We start from the raw sequence: 27,797 nt of genomic DNA on the forward strand, positions 1-27,797 counted from the left end.
TTTCATCAGTTTATTTTTATTTGTAAGAGATTACAACAGAATTTCAAGTGAGAATTTTACTTGAAAATATATTACATGCACTTAGATACTCTCTCATTATGAAAATATATGAAACTCTCCAACTAGATTTATAAAGATTTCTTAAGTTACTTTTGCAGGAAATTTTGAAAGTTTTTTCTTTTACAAAAAGAATGTCAAAGACAGAACCTACACCAAAATAACAAAAACTTTACAAACATAGATTATATAAAGTCCCTTGAAGTGATTTTTATTCTCATCATATGATGTGAGTAAGCTTACTATGTTAAATATATTACAGATTAATCACATCGTTACTTGGTTTTAGTAAATAGATCTAATATAGCTAATGGTTCTGGATAATAATTTGAATAAATACTTCTTTATTTCAGTAGTAAAAAAAACATGATATTAACTTTAATGTTTGTGAATTATAATACAACACAATTTTTTCTTCATAAAAAATCTGAATTGAGTAAGTAGTTTTAGTACAAATTACATAAAGACTAAAATATCAGATACTGCATAAAACAATACTTAACCATATTTGAAAATTATCACAAAAAAGTGTATAATAGAATTATGATGACATATTTCTCATAAAAGTACATCCATGATTACACCTGTATGATCAATGTGATTAATAAGTTACTTCTGAGCTCCAATAATGTTGATTAACATTAGGTAAAATTAACAATGTTATCAAAATGAGAAGTAAATGGATTAATACAACTAAAATAAACAACTAATCAAAATTAGCATTTCCAACTGTTATTTTTTATAATTATTTCTAATATCCAAGTAAATGAAATATTGTCATTATGATTTCTTATTAATATTTTGTAATAATTAAAAAGTTTTTCAATTTCATGGCTCATAAAAAATAATCAACTAATCAAAATTAATATTTCAGGTTATTATTTTCAATTATTACTATTTAAGTAAACAAAACTTTGTCATTATAGTTTCTGATTACTGTTTTTCAATTAAATCTTGTTTGTTCAGCTTTGGACTAGAGTGAACTGGTAATCGAGAGGTTATATCATTACCTGAGAACTTAAATCTTGCTGTTACAAGCCGTGATTGCCCTTTCAGTTACAGGAACATTACACGTTTCTTTTTTTTTTGCGTTATGGCAAAGCTACTAAAGCTGTTTAGTACTGTCCCTAATGTTGATTGTTTGTTTGTTTGTTTTTGAATTTCACGCAAAGCTACTTGAGGGCTATTTGCACCAGCCATCCCTAATTTAGCAGTGTAAGACTAGAGGGAAGGCAGCTAGTCACCACAGCCCACCGCCAACTCTTGGGCTACTCTTTTACCAACGAATAGTGGGATTGACCGTAACATTATAATGCCCCCACGGCTGAAAAGGCGAGCATGTTTGGTGCAACGGGGATGCGAACCCACAACCCTCAGATTACGAGTCACACATCTTAACCCACCTGGTCATGCCAGGCCTCTTAATTTTGAATTGCTGACCAGAGGGAAAATAACTTGCCAAAAAAACCTCACTGCTAACTCTTGTGCTAGTATTTAAAATGACTAGGACTGACTCATAACAGCACCTTAATAGCTTAGTCTTAACTGAAACACATTTTTAGCTTTGAATACATGCCCACTGAGCTCATGCAGAACAAGAGAACTAATACTACATCACAAATACAATTTATAAATGTGAGAACGTGGACAAGAGACTGCTGGTTACAAAACTAGCCATACTGATGCCTACTGTTTGTGTTTATCTGTTTAATTAAACTAACTTTACATATTGTTCACTTATTATAAACTACAAACAGAATGAGTATCACTTTGGCTAAAATTGCTTTAATAAATAAAAATTACAGTAGGTTAATATTCATTATTCTTCACTTGCTTAAAAAAATTGATTGTTTACTTAACCCTGTCCAGACCAATAACAGTCTAACAACATATAACGTCTATTTTAATTATTGACTAGCTCTAGCTAGACTGAAAGCACTGAAAAAGAAAATGCAAGCTCAACTGACACCACATGCCTCTCTGTCTACTTGGTATGATAAGTTTTATGCATCTGATTTATTTAGTTCTCAGCATGCAGGTGTATTTCTCTAGTTTCTTCCAGCCTGTAAATATACTAATCAATTTAAGGTATTCTTTCTAAGTGTCTATCATTATCAACTTCTTGCTTAAGAGCACATTATTTTGTTTTATACTTAAGAAGTTGCTAATTATTTTTGTGCTTTCCATGCTGATGACAGAATTAGAAAAAATTATGAAATGTTGGGAATTAAATGTATCTTTTCCCGACTTTATAATAATTTTAATATTCTGTAACTTTTATTTCTGTCTTAAGAATAAGTTAAGTCTCTGCAAAAGTCATCTAGCATAAGCACAAGCTTTATTGTGAAATAATAAATGATTTACTATTTTTGTGGGATCAGAGTGAATTTATTGAGTTACATTACCTATCATACACTATGACAAAAAAAAATACTAGCTTTATCAAACGAAATGTAAAGGCAATTACTTTTAATCAAAATTAGTTTATTTCTAATAGAGTAGCCTTGTGAAAACTTGTAGAGAGAAGTTTGCAGCCCAACATCAATCCTATTACCAGCTTGTTACAAATTTTGCACTAGACTGCCTGCATGATACACTTTAATATACAACAGTGTAAAAATAAAAATAGCTTAATCCTAACTTGTTGTACATGAAGATGTTTATAATATTAAATGAAGGTTAGTTTGTAAATGTCTTTAGAAAATCCAACACAAGCTAAAAACTAGGAGGAATAGTCTTATAAAGACAACTGATTAAAGTAATCAATTAATAAATTTGATGATTAAATTAATTGCAATATCAAAAAATCATCCAGGCTTCTCAATGATATTGAGTAAAATAGTCTATTAGAAGCTATCTTAGTAAAGATATTTTTTTAGGCTTAGCATACTGGACGACTTCAAGTAAACTTCTATTTTTAAAAAGTCAGTCTACCCGTAATGAAGTTTCCCAGAGCACTTGGATCATCACTTCGGTAATACTCTCCTGCAAGTTTGCAGAAGTAATCAAAATTGAGAGGTTTAGTTTCATTCTGGAAAAAAAGTTAAAAGTTAGTACAAACTCAAAGAAAACTAATTAACAAGTACAAATTAAAATACAAGTTATAAATATTTATTAAATACTTAAAATAACTAAAGATATTTTAATCTGACCAGCTATAACAGTCTTCCACTTCCATCCTAAATATTGTTAAACCTGAAGGTTTCAATTATTTTTTCACCAAGTATTCAGAAGTTGAATGCTTTATGTCAACACAGTTATTTCAGTGATAACTTTTTAACGTCAATTACCCATGATTACACTTCTATCATATTGCCCTTTGTATCTTATTGTGATTTACTGGACACATATCTTGCATAAACTTTGCAGAGCAAAAGGGCAAAACAGAACAAAAAGTACAGGGTAAGAAATACTGGGTACTTGATACTGGGAAAGAAGACCCATGGACATGGATACCAAATAACTAAAATAGATTGAGAATCATTTGATGAAAAAGCTGGTAAGAAAGGTAAAAAGGTGATATACAGAATTACCACCTGTATAGTTAATGTTAGAAGACAAAAGGCTTTTGAATAAGAGTCACAAAGATGGTTAGAGCAAAGAAAGGCTAGGGAAAAGACTGAAAGGAAAATAATCAAGTGAACTGTCAGTTGCACCAAAAATGGGAACACGCCTGATAAAGAAAGAAACGGTCAACCACGTTGATGGGGAGCAAATACTAATCCAACATACAAATGTTGTAAGACTTGTCCCACAAAAAATATACCTCAACCTGAGAGAGAAGCATCGAAGAACTGAGACATCTGGTTTGAGATATGGTAAAATAATGTAAAAAGTAAGATAGGCATGGTCCAATCACTGTGGTAATTTTCAGAGGAGATGCTCACAAAAGAGGAAAAAGGACCTCAAGAGAGAAAACTCAGACTTTGTTAGGTCTGTAGAGATATATGAAGACATGCCCCAAATTTGAGAATGGGTTCTGGAGAATGTAGGATTCCTAAAAGGGAAAGAACCTGTCAGGTAGGTAGAGAATAAGAAGTGTAAAACTCATTGATTAGATAAGCTAGAGAAGCTGAAACCAGTTGACAAGATAAGGAAATATCCAAAAGCACCCAATATCAAGTGAGTGGGAGAAGGATCCAGATTCCAAGACAAGTTGACTTCTCATTCCCAACTAAGCAGCTACTATAAAAAAAAAGGGGTAGGAGAAACGGAAATATTCCAGAATTGGTTAACAGATATAAATAACTATAGAAAATAATGCTAACCAAGAATCATGAGTACGACAAGCAAAGACCCACGTGATAACAATGAATATGAGAGGGGGATGATCTGAGGCAAAGGGAAAAGCAATGAACGGGAAGATGCAAGAAAAGATCAACGGGACAGAGAAAACAAACAAAGGACAGGCTACAAGAAACAAATAAGAAGGTGTCCATTATATTAATCATGACTAATCATAAACCAAGTGAAACACACTATAGATAGAAGAGAAAGGAAAATGGAAAGAAAGGCAAAGAAAAGAGGAATGAGTAAAGATACCAAGGTGGAGAAATGGGAAACAGCTGTTGACAGAAAGTGAGAACAACAGCTACAGGAGGAGGCAAAGAGGAAAGAAAAAGTGTCATCAGAATCATACATGTGTGATAATCATTGACAAAAAGAGTAATTATCAACACTACTGTAAGATGAGAAAAAGATGTCCTGCAATGGATGGGTGAGAAGTCTTATCTAAATGATGAATAGGAGCAAACAGCAACATTGAGAAAGGAGAAACAACCTTGGAATAAAATAAAAGAAAATGTTATATTATCATACCTAGTCATAAGGAAAAATGAACACCACAGCAGATGCCAGAGCAAAGAAAGAGAGCCAGAGTAATATATACACACACACACAAAGGAAGGGGTACAGTTAAGAGAAATTAGCTCAATGAGTCATGACAGCAAGAGAACAAAGTATGGAAAAAGAGAGTGGTAGAAGTGGAACAGACTAAACAGAAAAAAGTATTGAAAAATTTCTAGAAGCTATCAGAAGCATGAGGTGGCACAGATAAAAGTTAGAGGTAAGAAAGGGAATACAGAAAGATAAAGAGAAAAACCTGATCATATAAAAAGCAATGACAAGAAATTTTGGAAAAAGAAGGAAAGAAATTCAACAAGTCTTGACAAATGTGGAAGGAGATGAGGTATTTGTCATGAGAAAAAGCTATTACAGAAAGGAAATAGTATGTATCCTAATGAAAAACAGAGAGAAAAAAAAAAGATAAACCCAGGAATTGTGGGTCATAAAGAGAGAAAACATAAAAATAAAGAACATATCCGAGAAAGAAATCCAGAGAAAGGTGGAAATGTTATGGTCATTTAACAAATGATAAAACAAAACAAAGTAGGTGGAGGATATGCATCATTTCCAATTGAGGAGATCCATTAAACATGTAATATTCCACAATACAGTGAACAATGATTACTAAGATCCTGACAGTTAAAAGGCCTCCAAAAATCACAGAGGAATAAGGCATGGATGTGAACATCTCACACTGAGAACTGAATATAAAACACTGTCATTTTAAAAGTCATGATAAAGTGTTAGACTTTTTTAAACAAATGATAAAGAAAACAAAAATCAAAGTTGTCATTCATGATGCAAAAGTTCATTAAGTTGAATACAGGCAAATAATTTAAACATGTCTGGTAAATACAATGTTGAGAAGAACAATGAAGGTTCACAAGTTCAAATGTATAGGGGGAGTTGGTGTACATGGAGGTTTGTTGCCCTCCTGTTGGTGGAGGTATTTTGCTGCATGATGGAAGTCTTCATAAAGTTAGTGGCATATGGATCTCTTTGACAGAACCTGAGGAAGAGCTGAGGAAAATATCTAAACTGTGTGCAGGAACAAACATTCATTTTGTAAACTATTGTAATATTTAATAGTCAATAAAAATGATGATTTTCTTCCATAACGATCACACTCACTTGCGTAATAATAATAAAACACTGGCGTGACTGGCGTTCCGAGATTCCAAAGCTCTCTAAAACATAACAAAATTCCTCCACATCAACTACACCATCACCTGGAAACATGATAATAATCATTAGGTTTGTTTTTTTACAATATAATTTTATTTATATTATTTTGAAGTTCATAAATAAATACTATGTGTCAGTTCTGTCATGCCCCTCCCTAGCTAAATGATACTGTATCCCCCTGAAAACTAAAATCCAACTCCATGGAGTAAGTTTTAAATACAGCTAAAGATTTATTATCTTCAACTCTCATCATAATAAAAGCCTCACTACTCTAATACTTTCTAGAATGATATGACTAATTAAAATAAAGTAAAGGCTACAGTAACTGAAAAACTGGATAAATAAATATCCAAAAAAAAATCCATTCAAGATTTTCTCACTGCAAATGGTTTGTGCAATAGCTTTTCTATCAACATGGTTGAAAGTCATGCATCAACCACAGAAGCAGTATGTAATCTGTTTATAACAATTTCTAACTTGCTCAAGTACCTCTCCATAGTACCAGTAGTTATTTTATGAGTTAAAGTTCTTATCGAAAACTCGCAGTTTCAAAATCTTAGATAACCAGTGAAGAAGCATTGTTGGAGCAAATATTTTCTTGATTCACTCATAGTTACAATATCCTCATCATTACTGTCACCTCTGTCTTCTGCTGCAATATTTTGCCCTTTCTGTTACAAAAGTTAAACACTGTCCACAGATATACATTTTCTCCCAAGTTCTGTATACTACTTTATAACTCTACAATTCATTTGCCTAATCTATTAGATCTGAGCCCATAGGAAGCAACTAACTTTTCAGTGTTGGTGAATATTACAAGAGATGCAACCAAAATAAAGTTTCTTGATGTGAATTTGACATTGCTAACACAACATTGTAAAGAAACTTGTCTACAAGTTGAGTTCTTTTTGTTAATTTTTAAACCCTTCCTGCCACTTCATATAGTACTTCCACTAACATATTCCACTGTTTGACCAATCAAAGCTTTTGAAACACAACTTGTCACTCCTCTGGCTTCAAACTGTTATAGTTTGTTTCTTTAGTTTCCATTTGATAAAATTCATTATGATAAAAACACACATTGTTGAAATGAATGGTTTAAAATTTATCACCTTCTGATGCAACATACATCCTTTTATAGAATGAATTTATCAAATCTCAGGACTTAGTGTCACTTTTGATATTTGTCAACAATCATAAAATACTACCTTTTCAAAGTATGAATACCAAAATACAGTTTGAACTTTTGAAATAAGTTTCAGTCACAGCTTATGAAGTGATACAAGCTTTTCTTCTCTAATATTCTTACTACTAAAAGCTACATTTTCTCCTGACAGAACTGGCAAAACTTAATAATGACACTGAATATTTCTTGACAATGTTTCAATAATCTTCTTAACTTCCACATTCATTTGAAATTTGCCACAGCGCTTTGTTGAACAATATATTTTTCATCCCAAATAATTTGATTGTGAGTTATTTTATTTCTTGGCAATTGCATTATGCATAGTTTTTTTTACATGATAAATAATGGGGAAAAGTTAGTGATTGTGAAACACAGACACATGGTAGGGTGTTGTGCAGCCAAAACAATCTGCAGGATACACTATGCATTCCTAACAGGAGTGATAGTTTATCAATTTTTTCACTTTCTGTATCTCAAACTGTGGTAATTAAAACTATCACATATTTTCAGTGTATGTATTCAACTGAACCATCAGTTTATGTAAGAAACTTAAAAGCAATTCATAAAGAAATACAGGAGATATAAATCTTTATATTTGGTTAAATTTCTTCCCTTTTGTTCACCTAAAGTACAGAAACTGTATTTGATATAAAAACATTTTGCTGTTGTAGATTTATTTTCAGATTTGGCACACTGATAGATCTTAACAACTTTCTGTTAAGTGTCAAATTTGCTCTAAATATAAGCCACATGTACAAATTTTTAAACAAACATTGCTTAATTTTGACCAAATGTTTTGTGCAGACCAGCACAAAATAAGTCTGAAATGTTTACTACAGCTTCACTTAAGAGAAATGATGAACCATTTTTAATTTGTCATTTGTATTAAAGACATCTAATTTAGAGCAGTAAAATTATAGGGTGAAAGTACATGCAAATAAATAAGTAGCAGTTAGGGCAAGCAAACTAACAGTTCCTAATTCCAGTTTTCAAAAGAATCATAAGGGTGGGGAGTTATTGTTCATTGCGAGTTTTTAAGCACACATTTGCTAAATTTGAAATTTTCCTAATTAAAGACCATTTTGAATCACTTAATATTAATTTAACTAATAAGTGTAAATAATGATTCTTGATATGACTGTACCAAGTGTATGGGGTGATGAAGAGAAACTTGTAATCTAGTTTCTATGAAGTTACTATAAAATAACTTATTAATACTGTTTTAGAAAAGAAAAACTAGCAACATATATTTTAAAGAATTTGGTTGGTTCTGTAAAGTAAAGGTCTATTCTGAATAATAGGGTTGCAATCAAGTGTTGTTTTCCGACTTGCTGTGGTTTGTGTGGATTGATAAAAAGTTACAATATTGAACTAAAACACCTTAAGGGTGAAAAAAGATACAACCAAAAAAGTGAAAAAAGAGTGTGTGTCTTAAAGGAATGACAAAGTGGTAGCTACAAAACTGATGATAATTTTACACCAAATATTTATTGGTTAGCTCACTAGGCCTAATATTGTTTTACCAGTCATCATGCACAAAGTTAAACAAAACATGTAGCTTCCAGTTTGGCTACTAGTTTTGGTTTTATTCCTTTAAGTTCCACGCTCAAACCTTGTCCTCCCCCCTCCCCTTTTGTTTTTTTTACACCTAAGGTGTTTTCTATTAGGTGTGATACACATTATGTTCAAGTATTTGATATTGTGGCAGAAATATCTTCTGAAATACTAAATGGACTGTTCTTGTTTACTAGTTCTGGAATCATGACACTTGGATCAGCTAACCAGAACAGCAAGCAGACAACTTCTGGAATTCATTATCTAACTTTTTAAATTCTCTGAACAATAATATTATTGATTTTCTTTCACTGCAGAGCACCTTCCACTAGCCACCATGTAGTTCCAAAAAGAAGAGGATCAAAATAGAAACACTTGACCTCTCACAATTGTAAAAAGGTGTGCATGATGCTCTTGTAATTCAAGTGAAAGAGCTCTTAAGCTTTTCTAAATGAGAAAATAAGCTTACAAAATTTAAAATACTTCAAATACTTATTACTACAGTACTTATGACTTTATACAAGAAAGCACATTCTGATGAAAGTTGTTATAGCATCAGATCTGTACAGAGAGTTTTATGCCCTTTCATAATGCTGGAATTATAACAACCATCATACTTACATGTTCTGTCATACATGTTAAACCTGTACCATAAATATGATGTTAGCCAATGGGGAAACTTATTAATTTTCCCTTGAGACTCAGCTTCATTTATTTGCTCCCACATCTTAATCTGAGAGGAATAAAAAAAACAAAAAAACACTTAGTCATCTGAGGCTTCCAACCATTTTTTTTCTTCTCTATAGTAACAAACTGAAGAAGTTTAAATGTTTTAAAATATTTTAAGATAATTTTCAAAGTCCAGCAGAACAACTGGCTGAATTTCCACTTCTTTCAGTATCAAAAACATAAAATCTATTTAAAAAAAACAAAAGACTTACGATTCAAAAACTTAGTTGATTATAATTTAAACAATCAAAATTATATAATCTCCCCATGATTGAAGCTAAATCTATCCCTCAATAATTTATTACAACTTTATAAAACATTTCTGGGTAAAATGCAAACTTTAATTATTCATTTGTGTTCACAAGTTACTCTTTTAATGTCTTGTCTTTTCCCAAAAGTTTCTTGAAAAGTTCTTAGAAAGTCTTGGAAATTAGACTTAATTTATTGAAAACATATGTATGAATGAAACAAAATATAAATATTAAACATTAGCATCATAGACTTAAAAGCTTAAAAAGACACAGTCAATGTTTTTGCTTTGTTACTAATAAGTGTACTAGAAGCATTATTTAAAAAAAGGTATACATAAAAGAAATTCTACAAGCAAAAAATTATCACTTCAGCTGTCAGTCTTTGTAACCTTCTTTACATAATCAGTAAAAATCAAAATCTGACTTCAAAAATAGAAAAAATAGTTAAATATTGAAAGTCTGTAATTAATTCATCATGATTAAATATGATGTTCATGCTGCATTTTAAGTTAACCTGTTAAATTCAATATATAGTAATTAAACATGTATTAATAAATATATTATTCTGTGGACCTAGAATGATTCTAACAAGTAAAAAACAACATTCCATAACATTACTACTAACTTGTATATTTATTCTTTTTTAAAGAGGGTTAATTCTGAAGTGACACACAGCATGTTCCAGAGCTACTTAACAATTAGCTGTACTTAGTGTCAACTCTTATTAAATTGAATAGTAGGATGTGATTATCAAAAGACACCCACAAGCTAAGAATCTATATTGTTATTTTTTTTCTTTGGTAATGGGATGAAATAAGGAAATTTTGATCCATAATCTGACACACTAGACACTTTGCTATATCTGACACATTTAAAAAATGACAAAGCATGCAGAAAAAAAGCATTATTTCCTGGCAACTGAATACTTTTCTTAAATCCTTTTTAGTTTTAGTTTTATGAATTGTGCTTAGAAAAACAAATTTTAAGAGCAGGTGAGTAATATTGGTGAAGTTTGCTTTTTTGAAGCATACTGCCCAAATATTGCTCAAATTTCAATGAGTTTTCTTTCTTTGAGGTTACTTATTCATTTCACAGTATATCAAAAAACCTTTTATCAATTTTCTTCATTTATTTACATAATAAATGTTCAAATTTTAGTTTTTACTCCCTTCTAGTTAACTGTACATGTCAATTATTTTCCTACCTACCTTCTCTAGTTTTTTTCTTATCTACTCCAATTAAAAAATTAAAGATATTGTAAATGCATACTCAAAATATTTTTAAGAATCATCTCAGTCATAAATGATCTCTTCTGGACTAAAATATATATTTTTAAAGAAAGATAATATTCCCTCCACATATCTTGGATGGAAGAATCCATTTTAACAAACTGACCCATTCATCTTGAGTTATCTTGTTATCTTGATTAGAATCAGCCTGCTCCTTAAGTGACTCCCAAATTTCACGAAATAATTCCTCAGTCTTGTCATACTTGTCACTTCCTGGTTTCCAACCATTTAATTTACAAATGTGCTGCATAATTAGAAAAATAATGGAAAGTGTACAACATAAAAGTTAATTTCAAAGGTTTATTCACATAAGCACTTTCTTGTGTGCTTATTTTACTTCACAATTTTAAACATAAATGAATAACATTAAACCAAAAGGTATTTAACCCTAAAATTATCCATTTGTAAATTCTTACACTTTTCACTATAATCAGGTTTGTTTGTTTTAGCATATAGCTACATGTAGGGCTGTTAAACACCAGTAAATGGTTACTGGAATAAGTTGGTGAAATCATACATTTTCAATTTAAAATATCTACATAAACCATTATGGATCATGTAGCCATAAAAAGTTACAACTCACAAGCAAGTTCACGCATATATAGTTAAGAAAAATCTATTTGAAAAGACAATATCATGAACCCTATTATTAACACTACAGTAAATGAGATGAAAACCAAAAAAATGTTTAAAATTAATCAGTATAATTGTGTTTAACTTCTTTACAAGCATAGAATGTTTATTAAATATCAGTTTTCCACAGTGACTCACAAGGCTTCTTTCAGTTTACTTCTTACTACACATATTACCTTATTTGAAATGTTTTGTTTTACAACAAAAGAAATTAAATTATTTTAAGTTTAATCTATACATAAATAGTAATGTGGCTAATGTCTGGCATTAACCTTTATAGTTATTTATATAAGCCAACTTCTGTGTAGGTTTTTATTTGTAGTTTTAAAGCATAACTTTTGCATTAACATACACTATTCGATATAGGACATGTTTATAAAATAGTCAACTTTTACCACACGTTATAAAATTCCCACTATAAAATATCATTGCTCTCAAATCTGACAAAGTTTCAGAAATATTCATTATATTAATCAGCTATCTGAACTAGAATGGTGAATAAATCCATTTTGTGTCTAGTCATCCTAACATTAAGATACTAGAAAATGAATTTATTCTCAGTTTACTGTGTTTAACATTAAATGTGTGAAGCTTATATTTAAAATTATCTAACTTGTGCTCATAATATCCCGTTTCCAAGCAACTGGTTGCCTTAGCTATCCTGTTAATTTATTTATTTTGAATTTCCCAAACTCCCTCATCACTATTCATATTTAGTTTAAGCTATCTTTAATGAATATATTTACAGTTTCCTCAAACATTTGACAACCTACTTGTTTAAGTTTCTCTAACATATGATATAGTTTATAGTTACCTTATATCACAGGCCAAAAATAACAATCTGTTGCTCAAACATCACATTCGACTTATTTTTACTTTAGGTTGATATTGAGAATGAAACAAAGTAGTCTCACTTGTCATAAAGTATTCGTATGTTGAGATTATTTATTCAAATGAATAATAAGAAAAACTTACCTCTCGAACACTATGAAAGTCACTCAGAGTGATGACACCATCTTTGTTAAGATCTGTTAAAAATTCCAGATTGTCCTCAAAAGATATTTTTTATATATTAATTATAACATAAAATCAATACGAATTCATAACTTGCTTCATTATTTGTTATGGTTGTCTAGTTCACAAAGTATTTATGTACACTAAATTGGAGCAAAGTAACATTTTTGAATAAAAATTGGGACAATAATGTCCTTTAACTTAAGTCCAAATAAACTAGTTACCTATAATTTCTATGTTTTTAACACATAGATTTTCTTATGGTATTAATACGAATAAGAATATAAGATGGAAGTTGAAGGCCCACCTGTGGCACGGTGGTATGTGGACTTACAATGCGAGAAAGCAAATCTTGATACCCATATTGGGCAGAGCACAAATAGCCCATTGTGTAGCTTTGTGCTTAACTTCAAACAGAAGTTAAAGTGATAGTTTTAAGTTTTATTTTTGTACATATTGATATCCAATAACTTTATTAATTTTATATAATATACAAGTTTGGTTTATGAATATTACTTAAAAACAGTGTCGTTGTCAAACACTGATGAGTCTGGGAATGTTTTTTAAAGTTTCACCACGTATTGGTTTTTTATTATTTTTACGACCTACCTGGAGTACCCGTCCACTGGATGGATAAAATAGAAACTCGATTGTAACAAGGGATAGGAAATTGTGCTTTACTAATTATTTTTTAATATAGTTCACATTAAGTGCAATAAAAATATATATAAAGGTACCAATACTAAAAATTAAGATGTATTGTTTTTAAAAATTCTAACACTAATGGATATATTCTAATATTGAGGGATATACAACATTGGTAATTCTTCCAAAATTAAATATGAAATTAGACTGTTTTCCTATGGTTGTTCATGTGATATATACATTCATATGCATTGTAATTGATACAAATGACCATCACATGCTACGCCTACGTGACTGTGGGTAGATACAATATTTCTTGTAAACTGAGGAATGTTGCATTTGAACAGGTCGGTAAATAATTGCAGTTTGCTTGGTTAGAAATGGAAGGAAACTGCCAATAAAAGATACAGTCCTGGGTAATTTGTAAGGAAATAGCGAGTACACATACCAAGTCTGTTTCACAGCAATAACAGAGTGCATTTTGTTTTACATATTGTGTCTTGCCTTGTTATTATATCCCATGTGCAATTTTGTGCCAAAAATGTCAACAAACGTTAAAATTTCCCTAAATTGAAAATGTATTTGTAATAAATAATATTTACCTTCACTGACATTTATACATATTATCCTAACTCTAGAATTTCTACTTCTCTGCCAATCTACGGATTAATCCGATTATTTTCTAAAGTTATCTAAGCGGTCCAGTCTTTCATAACCTGCTCGATAAATTACCCTTACCGATATACTTCATTTACATCAATGCGCTCTCTATCCTATTATTGTATATTTTGGTTTGGTTTGATTAGTTTTAAATTTCGCGCAAAGCTACTCGAGGGTTATCTGCGCTAGCTGTCCTTATTTAGCAGTGTATGACTAGAGGGAAGGCAGCTAGTCATAACCACCCACCGCCAACTCTTGGTAAAACTCTTTTTAACAACGAATTGTGAGACTGACCGAAACATCATAACGCCCCCACGGCTGAAAGGGCGAGCATATTTGGTGTGACGGGGTTTCGAACCTGTGACCTTCGGATTATGAGCCGAGTGCCTTAACCACCCGGCCATGCCGAGCCTTTGTAAGGTGGCGAGGCCAGCGAGGGCATTATTTGTACAGAAAGCGTCAGCGTAGATCATGGGTACACTAATATAAGTGTTACACGAGTAGGGCAACTACACTGCATCGAAGACATGTATGCTCTTTAGCTGTAAGTTAGTTCCTGTATAAGGAGTGGAATATAACATGAGTAATTTCACTACAGACCAGCCCCAGCCGAATAGCTATGGTTCCACAACTCGAGGTTGGAATTAAGGAGTCTTGATACGTACATCCCACGTTTGTAGCTTGGGTAACTAGACTGCAACATTATACACAGATGTATTTTTGATTGGATACTACCATGTAACCATAGAACGCACCACAGTGGTAAAAGACAACATTCTAGGCTCAGAATGACAGAACTCTGTTTGCCTTACTCAACCAAAGGAAGAGAACTTGTTTAGTCTGAGTTATGAACATTCATCTTCACTTCTCAATCAAGTGGAAAAGGAGCATTCCACTTGCCCTCGAAATTGTGGAGAGGATATGGAATACTGTACTCAACCAAGGACCAAGGAAGGGACCACTTTGTATTCGGAATTATAAAGAGATAGTGGACCGCCCCTTTTATGAACAATATACTAAAATGTGATTGATAAAAAAAAAGCTAGATACACCTAAACCGGAAAGTATAGTGTAAAATCTAAACCAGTATTATGAATAAGCTCCCGAGTAGACTTATACTCTCCAACTTGCATCTGGGAAAACATCCAGGAACCTGAGTAGGAGTGTTCCAACTTTACCCACGTCTTCAAGAGTGGATAAATTTATTTGAACACTATGGATAAAAACCTTTGTTCAAGATCCCAATGACTGGAATCTGGGTGTGATGAAGCCTCCCTCACTCCACTAGTAGAATCGAAGGAAGGGGAGAAACAGTGTAATAGGTAAACAAAATTTTCTATATTGAAACAAAAAACAAACTGGCCCAGACTTATTTGATTTGATGCTTGGCAAAAATGGGTTTGATTCATTTTAGCTTTACTCGTGATAGTCCATGAGTAGCTGTCTGGCATGAAATAGTAATACCACCTGGTGAGCTCCTAGGTGACCTTACTGAACACATCATTTTTACACAGTCTGTTGCAACTGGTACTAATAATGTTTGTGTTTCAATTTCGCGCAAAGCTACACGAGAGCTATCTGTGCTAGCCGTCCTATTTAGCAGTGTAAGACTAGAGGAAAGGCAGCTAGTAATCACCACCCACCGCCAACTCTTGGGCTACTCTTTTACCAAGGAATAGTTGGATTTATTGTATAATTATTACGTCCTCATGGTTGAAAGGGCGAGATTGTTTGATGTGATGGGGATTCGAACCCGCGATCCTCAGATTATGAGTCGATCGTCCTATCCCTCTAGCTATGCTGGGCCAGTAATAGTGAAAAAGTGGATGTTAGTGTGGCTTTGCAATAATGAAAATATACCTGCCTGGGCAATACTCACTACAGAGTGAGATCCAGTGAAAAAATAAATAAAGTGACCCTAGACAGTAAAAGATACCATAGTAAGAAGAAAATATTCATTTCTTGTTATAAACTAGCAGGCATGGTCAAAGCAACCACAAGGGGTAGGCAAAAATTCTTTAGAGGAAACTGTCAGATGATGTAAATAATGAAAGAAAAGTATTGAGAAAAGTCCATACACCAGCCAGCACAGTGTTCTCCAGTGGGCAATTCGAAGAAGCAGCTAATGATACAAAAATATGACAAATCTGATGACATGAAACTCATAGCAAATTACTCTTCTACAAAGATATCTAGAATAGGCAATGTGGATCAATTTGCAAAGCCATCTTGTCAAGGTAATTGGAGATTCCTAGTATTTTAAAAGAAGGTAGTGTGAGCCACATAACATCTGAGGGCCCTGACCAGACATAATAAACACTGTAAAGGTAAGAAATAGCCAGCAATCAGTATTTGGAAAAAATAATCTATATTGGAATAGCAGAACATAGGTAGAGTAATAAAGTGTCCTCTGCACATGAAGTGCAACAACTCAGACTGACGACACCCACACTCCAAACACAACAAAAATGCACATTAAGAAAAAGGTGACACGCAGAACAAGAGGCTAAAGGCTCAAATGGATGACTAAAATGATGTAAAATTACCTTACAATCCCAGTTAGGCAACTGAGAACCCCTTTCGTGCTAAAAGACGTAAAAGACTTAAGTGGGTTAGATACCACTGGGATGTCAGAAATATTTCAATGTTTATAATACCAAAAAGTAGTAGATAAAGACATTTTATATAAGGCAACTGTTGAAGAAGCAAGACCTTTTCCATAAAGCCAAATCAAAAAATGGAATATGATAGACACATTAGGCTGAAATGGGTTTAATTTTTTTTGATACACCACTTGTGAAAATGTGCAATTTACATTAATAGAGGGACAGTGATTTTATGGAGAGATTTAGCCAAATAGAAAACAACTTTAGAAGTTAAACCCTATGTCTTCCAAGCACGAAGTTTGAGCTCTTGAATAAGGAAACTGGATGATTCAGTGGAATGTATCTAATGATTCATTGGTTGTGCAGTGCCAACTGAAAATATTGCATATGTGCTCATCCCAAAGGAATGATAGATTAAATGGATGCCTACAGCCACATAAAAGGATCATCCAAACAGTAAAAGAAGAAGGCGTGAACAAAAGCCTGACTACTTATTCCATAGCTTGGAGCCTGATTAGAGTTCGATGAGTCCGACTGAAGTACATGTTGAAATTATTCCCAAATTAACAATATAAATTAGTTAGGAAAAGAATGGATTTCCTTGTTCTAATAAGAAAAAATGCCTTGGTGACTTCTGAAAGGATAATCTAAGTGTGTTGTTCCACAAACCAATGAGATGGTGCCAGAAATAACCAATTGTCCATATAATGATGCATGCATAGATCCAAATAATGCACGTAACGATAAAAAAGCCTGTAACCCTTTACAGAACACATACAGTGTGTTTGATGGGCCAATAGACAGAACCCTGAACTGCAGAACCTGACCCTTGTGAACAAAATGTAAATATTCATGAATGATTCATTATGGGAATGTGGGGATATGAGCTGGTAGCATTGAAGCTAGTCATCCAAAGACCTGGTGAAAATGTAATTTTAGGTTAAAAAAATACTACATCATGCACCGAGAAGGATCCAAGAATTGGTAGCTGAGAAAGATTGGTTGATTGTCAATCTTTTATTTTCTTGGTCACAATAAAAGATTGGAATAAAATCATAAAAGAATAGGATTGACCCTCTGTAATGCACTTTGTGCAACAATTCCCTTATAGCCTGGAAACAAAGATCCACTCTCTGTAAATCTGTTGGAGGTGGAAACGACACAGTTTGGAAGGATAATAAAGATAAAGAAGTGAACTGAATAACTAACTCGAATGCCAGAACCTGGAGTACTCATGGGTCAATGGTGAAGAAATTCCAAATCTCCAGAAATGATGTAATTGTGCTTCCACAAATCCTAATGGCATAAAATAGTCACCGATACTTTTAACGCCTGTCCAGCTAAGCAGAGGAACCTCAAGAATAAGGAAGGATAAAACTGTGAGAACCATTAGTTTGAGGCATTGAAGTTGGAAGTCAGGACACATGACGAGCTGACACGTCAAGACTTCCAGCTGGCACAGACGAAAGTTCAGAGGCCAGTGGTAATAAGGAATAATGTACGTGGACAAGAGCAATATGCTATTACAACAATTTTGGTATGCCAGCAAACAACAAGAAGTGGGGAAGGGGAACCTCTCGTAACTCGCAGAAGGCGACAGCAGGTAGACAAACTCCTTCTAACAAGGGGTTTTTACCCAATAAATCTCAATAACATACAAACCAGGTAACCAACACAAGAACAAAAGACAATAATCTGACCATAAAATAAGTCTGCAAAGGCGCCAACTCATTCTAAAATTGATACGGAGAACACTGAAAGGCTCCTGACAAAAGTTGAATGGAAGATAAGTACCTCAGAAACCTTTCAATGTTCTCCATATCAATATGAGAACAAGCTGGGGCTTTTGCAGACTTATTTTGATCTGTTGAAAATGATTACAGTTTACACTCTGGAACCCCACATTTACAAAGGGAGGCCCAGTCCTCTTGGCGGTGATAAGCCAAAGAATGCTGTTCCAAAAACGTTGGGAACAATCATAGTCATTCCCTCATATAACTGAATGGCAAACCCTTTTACACGAACAGCAATATCAAGTGAATGAGGATAAAGTAAGTCGTCACACTCATACTTTATACTATCAAGGAAAGAGTAAACTTAAAGGCAATTAGGGAAATCCTTCACACCTCACAAACATAATTCACGAACTGGAGGTGGTGATCACAATTGCCTCATGAGAAGCCAACATAGTAAACAAAGTAAAAATTTTCCCCAGGATCCTCTGGATCATTGGCAAAAGCTGTCACAGAACATAAGTCCAAAAATGTCTCTCTCTCATAACAAATCAAACTATGGACAATATTAATTGAGGTGGGTGTGAGACTGGAGCAAACTAAAAAATCGGACCTATGCTTAGATGGGCTAAGAAATAGAAATGATAGAGGTCGATTTAATAATTGTATCATCATGATAAATATGTTTAGGAAAAGGTTATCTCATTGTACAGAATATTTTTATATGGTTATCATGCATCACCTTTAAAGATTCTTTTAGTAATATAGGGTGATATGTATATAATCACTTCTACCAGAAACCTCATAAGCATATTCAATAAAAATTACAATTAGTAACAATCAGTTCTGATAACACAAGCTGCAAAGGCTTTATTATCTTGATTGCTTTTCATTTTTTACACTAATTCCTGTACGCTGAATCTATATCCCATTTTCTCCTCCACTTACGGTTCGTTTTTTGTTTTTTTAATTTCGCGCAAAGTTACTCGAGGGCTATCTGCGCTTGTTTAGCAGTTTAAGACAAGAGGAAAGGCAGCTAGTAATCACCATCCACCGCCAACTCTTGGACTACTCTTTTACTAACGAATAGTGGGATTGACCGTCACATTATAATGCCCCCATGAGCATGTTTGGTGTGATGGGGATTCGAACCCGCGACCCTCAAATTACGAGTCGAACGTCTTAACCCAACTGGCCATGCCGGGCCATCCCACTTACATATTTTTCATAAAATGTCATATGTACTTTCACACAAGTGAGTAATTTTCACTGAAATCGAGTCACATTTTGTCGTGTTTAAAATGTTGGCAACCGTTCTCTATACGATTTATTTACAGAATACTCGCAACCTGAGGCTCACCAGTGGCGGGCTGGGCGCAGGTGGCCCACTGTGTGGCTTTCTGCTTGGTTCTAAAATATAAATAAATAATCGTAACTTTCGTACCTCGCTGGGACAGCGGTAAGTCTATGAATTTACAATGCTAAAATCAGCGGTTCGATTCCCCTCAGTGGACACAGCAGATAGCCTGATGTGGCTTTGCTATTAAAAAACAACACGCAAAGTGAGTGGCGTATCGATCGTTCTAGACTTGAACGTAATAGTAAATGTTTATTGTGGTGGTCAGTTTTTTATCTTCCCGATTTGAAAAAAAACGTGATAGAAAAAAGTATATAATTTTCGAAATCTCTATAGCTGAGTTATAGAAAATTCATTATTGAAAACAAAACAATTTTTATGAAGTTTAAATTCGCAGGCCAATCAGTGACAATTATACTACCAAAAGCCTATATGACCAGTCGGCCTTAGGTTATTAATTGGGTATTCTCACTGTTAACAGTGTTTACTGCCATGGTTACCTAAACCAAAGTTATTCAAAGATCCTCGGCCCGGCATGGCCTAGCGCGTAAGGCGTGCGACTCGTAATCCGAGGGTCGCGGGTTCGCGCCTGCGTCGCGTTAAACATGCTCTCCCTCCCAGCCGTGGGGGTGTATAATGTGACGGTCAATCCCACTATTCGTTGGTAAAAGAGTAGCCCAAGAGTTGGCGGTGGGTGGTGATGACTAGCTGCCTTCCTTCTAGTCTTACACTGCTAAATTAGGGACGGCTAGCACAGATAGCCCTCGAGTAGCTTTGTGCGAAATTTCCAAACAAAGATTCTCACTATTTAAAAATATATTTCAGGTGTAGGTATGAGCGTATAATTCAGTTTTAACTAAAAATTACAATATTCAATGTCTTCACTTCACGAGAAAAAGAAAATCCTACAAATAATCTCCATTATACATATTTTAGTTATACTTTCGTAAAATGTTTTTAATTTTAATATGTGGTAGAAATAAAGGCTTGTACATATACTATTTTCCTTATTTAAATTAGCACTGAAGGTATGAACTATATGTACATGTAATAACATATATGTATATATAGGATACTGTTGTGATGAGGTTCTTTCAAATTCTCAGGTCAGAATAAATAAACGTCTAGCGAATCCACTTAAATCATTTCTTTTTGACGTTATTACAAGCTCTAAAATTAATTTGTAAATGTCCCCTGCTGGTACAGCGGTAATTCAACGGATTTACAACGCTAAGGACAAGGGTTCGATTCCCATCGATGGACTCAGCAGATAGCCCGAGGTGGCTTTGCTATAAGAAAACAAACACACACAAATATGTAGATCTGTTTCAGCCTTTCTTAGTATATTACATACTGTAAAACAAACTCGTGAAACTTACCAAGATAGCTAACACAGATTCACATTTGAAACAACTCTCTTTCTATTCAATTTAAACTCTAAAAACAAAAAGTATTAACATTTCAAGAAATGTTCTTGTATAATCTATGTTTGAATATGATAGAACTGTACATCATGGTCTCAAAACGTTTCAGATGATTAAGATCACTAGCGGAACAAGCTGTTCATGGCCCTCAGGGTAAAGAATCGATCTGGGCCTGCATTAGTTCTACCCCTGAGTCAGGCCTATATTAAGTTAACATTAGGTTGACGATGTTAATTATTATTATCAACGACCCTCAGCACCTCTAGCTAACAAATAATATTTTGAAAAATGTATATCTTACAACATTACTCCTTCCTGGATTGTGAAGCTTGTTTTACGATCACAATAAACGATAAAACACTGCACTAAGTTGGCCATTTACAAATTATTTTTGATAGGTTATATGTGGATCGCGGATTCGAATCTCTGTCACATCAAACATGCTCACCCTTATAGTCGTGGGAGCGTTATAATATGACGGTCAATCCCACTATTAATTGGTAAAGGGGGAGCTCAAATGTTGGCGGTGATGACTAGCTGCTTTCCCTCTAGTCTTACACTGCTAAATTAGGGACGGCTAGCGCAAATAGCCCTCGTGTAGCTTTGCGCGAAATTAAAACCTCTTCCAAACCCATGATATATATTGACAAGATAACATTCTCCCTTGTTGTCAATGGTCATTCAGTCGACGAGGAACTCCTTGCTAGATAATTGGTCATGTTTATCCATTTATGGTCTAGTTTTGATCTTCTAGAAGCAGTGTCATTAAAAATATCAAGGTCTTCTGCAGGTTGAGGTTTAGCTAACAAGTGTTTATCTGTAGCAATCCAGTTGGCCTTTCTTTCTTTGTTGTACCTCCAAAGATGATAATGGTGAATGACCTTTGGTTTGTTGCATCTATTTTTTGAAGACCTACTTGAATTTGGAGCTTGTGTCCCCTCTCGCAAGAAGAACTGTCAAGATATATCAGTTCAGCTTTATGTAAATCCATTTAATCAACACTCGTAACATTATTTTCTTTTATTTTGTTTCCAACTGATATTAGTCTTTTCTATATACTATCTAACATATCCATGAGTGTTCCAACCATCAAATCCTAAAAACATTTCAGAGTATTTTATTGCACTACACTTCAGTCATTAGATGAAAAATTGTTCGTGTTTCGCTTGTTGTTTTTGTAATGACTACTGTCCCTCTTTGCAATGAAAGTTTAACTTTTGTTGTAGTAAGTGCCATGTAGTACATGGGAATTTCTCAACCACTAACTCTCAAGCTATCTGAAACTAGCCTAACTCCCCATTAATGTATCCTCTTGAAATCATTTCTCAAGATACACTCTTCTTCAATGCCAATCACCAACACATAAGGTGTATAAATGTTTTCTTTGGTAAGGGCAATTTCCAACTTTCATTTTGCTGAAACTCTGTGTTCATCTGTTATTCACATGAATCCACATTCTTTCTTTGTATTTGGAGACAATTTCTCATATTTCGTTACCAAACTGGATCAAATAAATTATTGTAGCTGTTGAACCAATGTCAATCGGTATACTGAAAGATTTTACATAAATAAGCTCATGGGCTGGTGTACAATTTTCCTCAAATAATAAGCTACTCTTATTTGGGATAGATGATGTATTATCAGCTCATGATTCCTTATAATGTTAACTATAGTGGTCATTTTCCTAAAATTATAAGAGTTACTTCTTCCTAGTATCCTTGAAATTGGTTCTTATTCCACACTGAGTTTTGTTTGCAATTCCTGACAGTATGTCCCTTCAAGTAATACGTGAAACATGTTTGTCTTGTGGGCTATTTCTTCTGTTCTGTTTAACTAGCTTGTTAATATTTTCAAATATTCAAGTATATCTTTAGGAAGAGTTGATGTTTCAATATTACAGCATCTAATATGCCCACAACCCCTAGATGGCCTCATTAACAGCTTAACTGCAATATTAATGTATTATAGCTCCTTTGCTAAATGCAGATCTACCTTTAAAATGTGCATTTAATCTGCTTCAGTCTAATCCTGATATTCTTTTCTTTTAACATCTATAAATTTATCACAGTTCATCATCTCATAATGACCATTTGTGTGGGACAGCCGGATAAGCCTTTTCATATCTTCTACAAGTTTAAGATCTCTTCTTTCCTCTACACTCCGTTCTAGAATTTTGCTCTTGATATTTTTTTTCTGGAACAACACTCTGAACCTGTTGAACAAGGCAGCTAATAATGGTGGATATTTGTTATGACTTCAGTTGGCTGGTTATTATCAAAGTTCGTCTTTTTAGATGGCATCAAGATGGATGGCATGTTATTCACTATTTCACTCCTTCATTTCGGAAATGATTTGAAATCGAGTCTTGTATGACTCTTGTGGTTTTTTTAGATCATAGTCTGTTGGTTCCTCAATTTGTCAATGTTAAACTGGGCTGAATCTGTAACTGGATTTTGTAATGTTATAGCTGGAGCAGTTGAGGAAGGTCCTCATTCTGTCTCATTCTATTTTATCGTTTAATTTTCTATCTTCTTCTTGGTTTTGTCATCATCTTAAGTAATACCTGAATTTCTCTACTTGACTTCGAGATCGCCATCTTAACAGGTGAAGTTTAGTCAAAATTATATTTTACTTTGACTTTATTTTCACCGGATGATCCTACTGCTGGCACATAAATTTGTAATGTGGTTCTTTCTTTGCAGTTTATTTCAAATTATCAGGTGAAAATACTTCAATGTCTAGTTTGTTTTTTTGTTTTTTTGGAATTTCGCACAAAGCTACTCGAGGGCTATCTGTGCTAGCCGTCCCTAATTTAGCAGTGTAAGACTAGAGGGAAGGCAGCTAGTCATCACCACCCACCGCGAACTCTTGGGCTACTCTTTTACCAACGAAAAGTGGGATTGACCGTAACATTATAACGCCCCCACGGCTGGGAGGGCGAGCATGTTTAGCGCGACGCGGGCGCGAACCCGCGACCCTCAAATTACGAGGGTAAAACGAAAACATTTGACTATTTCTTTTTTTAAGGTTATTTTAAGATCGAACGAACACTTTTGAATTTTTAGGCCTAAGTTTCAACCACTCTAACTAAACTAACTTTATATTTGTACAATAACTAACATAGATTAACTATTGAAACAACTTGCTTTCTGTCTAGCTTCAACACAAACGCTTCAAGGAACGCTACTGTTTAATCTGTGTTCGAACATACCAGAACTTTACACTTATGTTTACATTACATCCTTACAAAGTTCCAGGAGTTCCCAAATTCATTATAACCGATATCCCTCTAGCTAGAAAACAACTTTAGAAATGTATAGTTTTAAACAATATTATAAAGTTATTCATTGAATAGAAAAACGTTATCTATTATGTGGTATTTGCAAAATAAAAATACTAAAATATTTTTCGTAGAATTAGTTATAATGTTTGTGTAAATGTGTAGTATATAATGTGTATTTCAATCTAAAGCACCTATGTGTTTACTTGCCTAATAAAATATATATTATTTAAGGGCTTTTAGTAACATAAACATATACTTTACCAAAAAATGTGTTGAACTCACAAAGGAGTTTCTTTTTCCTGAGCTGTGACAATTGAAAGGAACTTTTTTCCGCTTGTCTGTCCAAGTTCTGACCCATGTCGAAGCTTCAAAGAGATGTAGAAACGCTTACACCATCTATGTGTTGGGTAAGTTTCATCTATGAACAGTTATGTAAAATAAAGAAAAACAGAGATTGTTTTTCTTTTCTATTTTGAAAATATTAAAGTAATAACACCATCCAACAATAGCAATAATTATTATTTTAAAAAATATTACTCATTTAATTTCAAGCAGTAATTACAGAAACAACAGTTGCAAATACGAAATGACATACATACACGCATACACACAGCGAGACAAAGATAAGGATCTGTGTTGAAGTAAAACCTCAGTAATTTCGGATGTAAAACAATGACGGAAATGTGTTCTTATTACATCATCAGAAACAGCTACATTTCTAAAAATTTTATACAATATACGATAGTATATGATCGAAGCTAATAATTAGTATTTATTTATGTGTTCCGTAAATAAGGTATACTCTACTTATTATTTTGTCTTTTAACGTTACTTTCATTTAATTTATTTATTTAAATGTTTAATATAGCTACTTTCGTTTTATTTGTCTTACATAAACTGTTAGCTTAAGTAAATGGATTTAGAACTAACTTAACCTCCTAAACTATTCGAATCTAGTGAATTATTGAGTTTCTAATAATGAGGGTACCTAACTAGTGAAACAATGAAGAATAATATTTATAAAAAGAAAAAAAGGAAATGAAAAACGGTATATGTAATTACCTCTACTCTCTACCAAGTTGTTTATCAGCTTTAATCGAAATATGTAGCTTGCTATAATCCGGAGTTAAATATAAAACTCTGCGCAAAATTATGATATTTTTGCATTTGTTCTTTTCTAAGTAACACTAAAATGTAGATTTCTCTCTAAAAACGCACGAAAAACACGTTAAAATGTCAGTGAAACTGAACTACATATATAAAATTATAAGCACAAGCACCTCTCAATATGCTCTACGTACCTCAGTTCAGCAGCAAGTAGTAAAATTACACCTGCAGCAGATAAACGTCTCACATTCAAGCAGGTGGTGTAATAACAGATTCAAAGCAGGTATTGGCTAAAAGCCTCAGTAAAACAGCTGTTCCTTCCAGCTTCTCTTTGAAAGGTACACACACATAGCTGAATACACAGACAAACAAACATATATGTACAAGTATTATTTATGTCAGACAGAAACATTACATAGTTTATTTTTTTCAAAATTAAGGTGCTAAATATATAACAGAATTCTTCTATTTTTTTCCAATTTGCATTGTAAAATACAGTTTTATAGTAATAGCTAACAATGGTGTTTGATATATTGAGAATGTTATATGATTAGAATTGGTTAGTTTTCGTACGTTCTTTATTTAAATAAAATTATTTATATTGATAATTATAATAGATATTATCACTGAATAAAGGAATACTTTTGTTTATTGGATAAAGATTCGATTATATTAAGTGATTAGATCGAAGTATGTATTAATTATCATCTTTATTTTTCTCCAATGAGGTGTACTTAGATGGCTCTGACACACATCTGGGTCACTCTAGGCTTAGCCAGTGTTTCTCAGACTTTTTCGCTACAGCGTCAACTTCAGCTAACGATGGGCGTTCACCTGCACCCTTCTTATAAATTTTAGAACATTAAAATATTTTATTAAAATTAAAACAAGAAAATTGTAGAACAATAATAGTCAATTTTTATTATTTAATTTAAACAAAACTTTGAAACATTCAACGTTTTTCTACGACACCTGCCGTTCTATTAATTCTTACTGCCCCTGAATCTTAAAAACGCACGAGCGAACACTGTCTTCAGAGATATCAGGAACATCATTTCCATTGAGCATTACAACAAGATAATGGGAAAAATTTGAGAAGCATCCAATACAACTGAGAGAGAACAATTAAATAAACAATGAAAAAATTATGAATCTGGAAAACTGAATTGGTTTTTATTCTTCTACAAAGTAGGGCAAAGAGTGATAGATAAAAAAGCTTTGGTATTGTGAACTCCCTATAATATTAATAATATATTAGGTAATTTACCTATGTTATTTTAAAACTGCTTTATTTTGTGCTATAGGCAAGAACTGGCACGAGAGCAAACAGTTTTCTAACATTAGCTAGACACTAGGTCCTACAGATTGACTACTAATAACTTGTTAACCATCGACAAAGATATCCATAAGTTAACAAAGAAGCTAATAAATGCAACAACATTTAAGTTTTGCATAAAATAATCTAAACTAACAGTGTGAGACTAAATGGAAGACAGTTACTCTTCACCACTCATAACCAAATCTTGGGTTACTGTTTTAATAAGAAATAGTCGGACTGACCATCATATTGTAACGTCATCACGGCTGAAGAATTTGTTTTTGTTTTTGAATTTCGCGCAAAGCTACTCAAGGGCTATCTGCGCTAGCCGTCCCTAATTTAGAAGTGTAAGACAAGAGGAAAGGCAGCTAGTCATCACCACCCACTGTCAACTCTTGAGCTACTCTTTTACCAACGAATAGTGGGATTTACCGTAACATTATAACGCCCCCACGCCTGAAAGGGCGAAGATGTTTGGTGCGACGGGGATTCGAACCCGCGACCCTCAGATTACAAGTCGAACACCTTAACCCACTTGCCATGTCGGGCCTTCGGCTGAAGGAGCGAGCATGTTTGGCGAGACGGGGATTAAAACCCGTGACCCAGAGATATTTGTTCTTTTAGTTCAGTTGGAACGCAAAGAGTCGTATTTCCTTTCTCTAGAGTATAATACACGTGAATTCACTAATTAGCAATTAGCCACTTTTCTTACAGGAAAGATAACTTCTGACGTTGTGAAATAGTTATCTCTTCCGTTGACAAATCAAATAATGGATAGAGGGCTAACATACCCCTGGGTTCGGATTTCAGAGTTTGGAGATCGAGTGTGCAAGATGGAGTTCTGCATAAACTTGACTTTGTGTAATAGCATGTAAAACATAATGGCATGTAAAAACCAGGCTTGAGCATATTAAAGTAACT

The 27,797-nt window shown here is 33.5% G+C and overlaps 1 protein-coding gene across 5 annotated transcripts; it reads right to left on the reverse strand.

Moving 5' to 3' along the window:
* Positions 1-25,903, reverse strand: LOC143222466 (calexcitin-2-like). 5 transcript variants are annotated; one of them, XM_076449025.1, is made up of 7 exons: positions 25,753-25,903; positions 24,713-24,847; positions 12,705-12,757; positions 11,203-11,340; positions 9,449-9,560; positions 6,034-6,131; positions 1-3,088 (listed from the first exon to the last, which is right to left on the reverse strand). In XM_076449025.1, exons 2-7 carry the CDS (start codon positions 24,807-24,809, stop codon positions 2,975-2,977), a joined length of 612 nt encoding a protein of 203 aa, XP_076305140.1. In that variant the 5' UTR covers positions 24,810-24,847; positions 25,753-25,903; the 3' UTR covers positions 1-2,974. The 5 variants fall into 5 exon arrangements, with proteins under 5 accessions (XP_076305140.1, XP_076305138.1, XP_076305142.1 ...); XM_076449023.1 differs by having other exon boundaries at positions 24,713-24,869; XM_076449027.1 differs by lacking the exon at positions 25,753-25,903 and adding an exon at positions 25,514-25,720.
* Between the last annotated feature and the right edge of the window lie 1,894 nt (positions 25,904-27,797).

The sequence above is a fragment of the Tachypleus tridentatus genome, chromosome 8 (assembly GCF_004210375.1).
Source record: "Tachypleus tridentatus isolate NWPU-2018 chromosome 8, ASM421037v1, whole genome shotgun sequence".
NCBI classification, from domain to species: domain Eukaryota; kingdom Metazoa; phylum Arthropoda; class Merostomata; order Xiphosura; family Limulidae; genus Tachypleus; species Tachypleus tridentatus.

Bases quoted from the DNA above. Each gene is read 5' to 3' on its own strand.
- LOC143222466 (XM_076449025.1), bottom strand. From the start codon at position 24,809: ATGGGTCAGAACTTGGACAGACAAGCGGAAAAAAGTTCCTTTCAATTG. The intron at 12,758-24,712 runs GTAAAGTATATG...AATTTTTAACAG, and splicing joins TGAGTTCAACACATTTTTTG to ATCTTAACAAAGATGGTGTC. The intron at 6,132-9,448 runs GTAAGTATGATG...TCATGTTTCCAG, and splicing joins TAACATGTATGACAGAACAT to GTGATGGTGTAGTTGATGTG.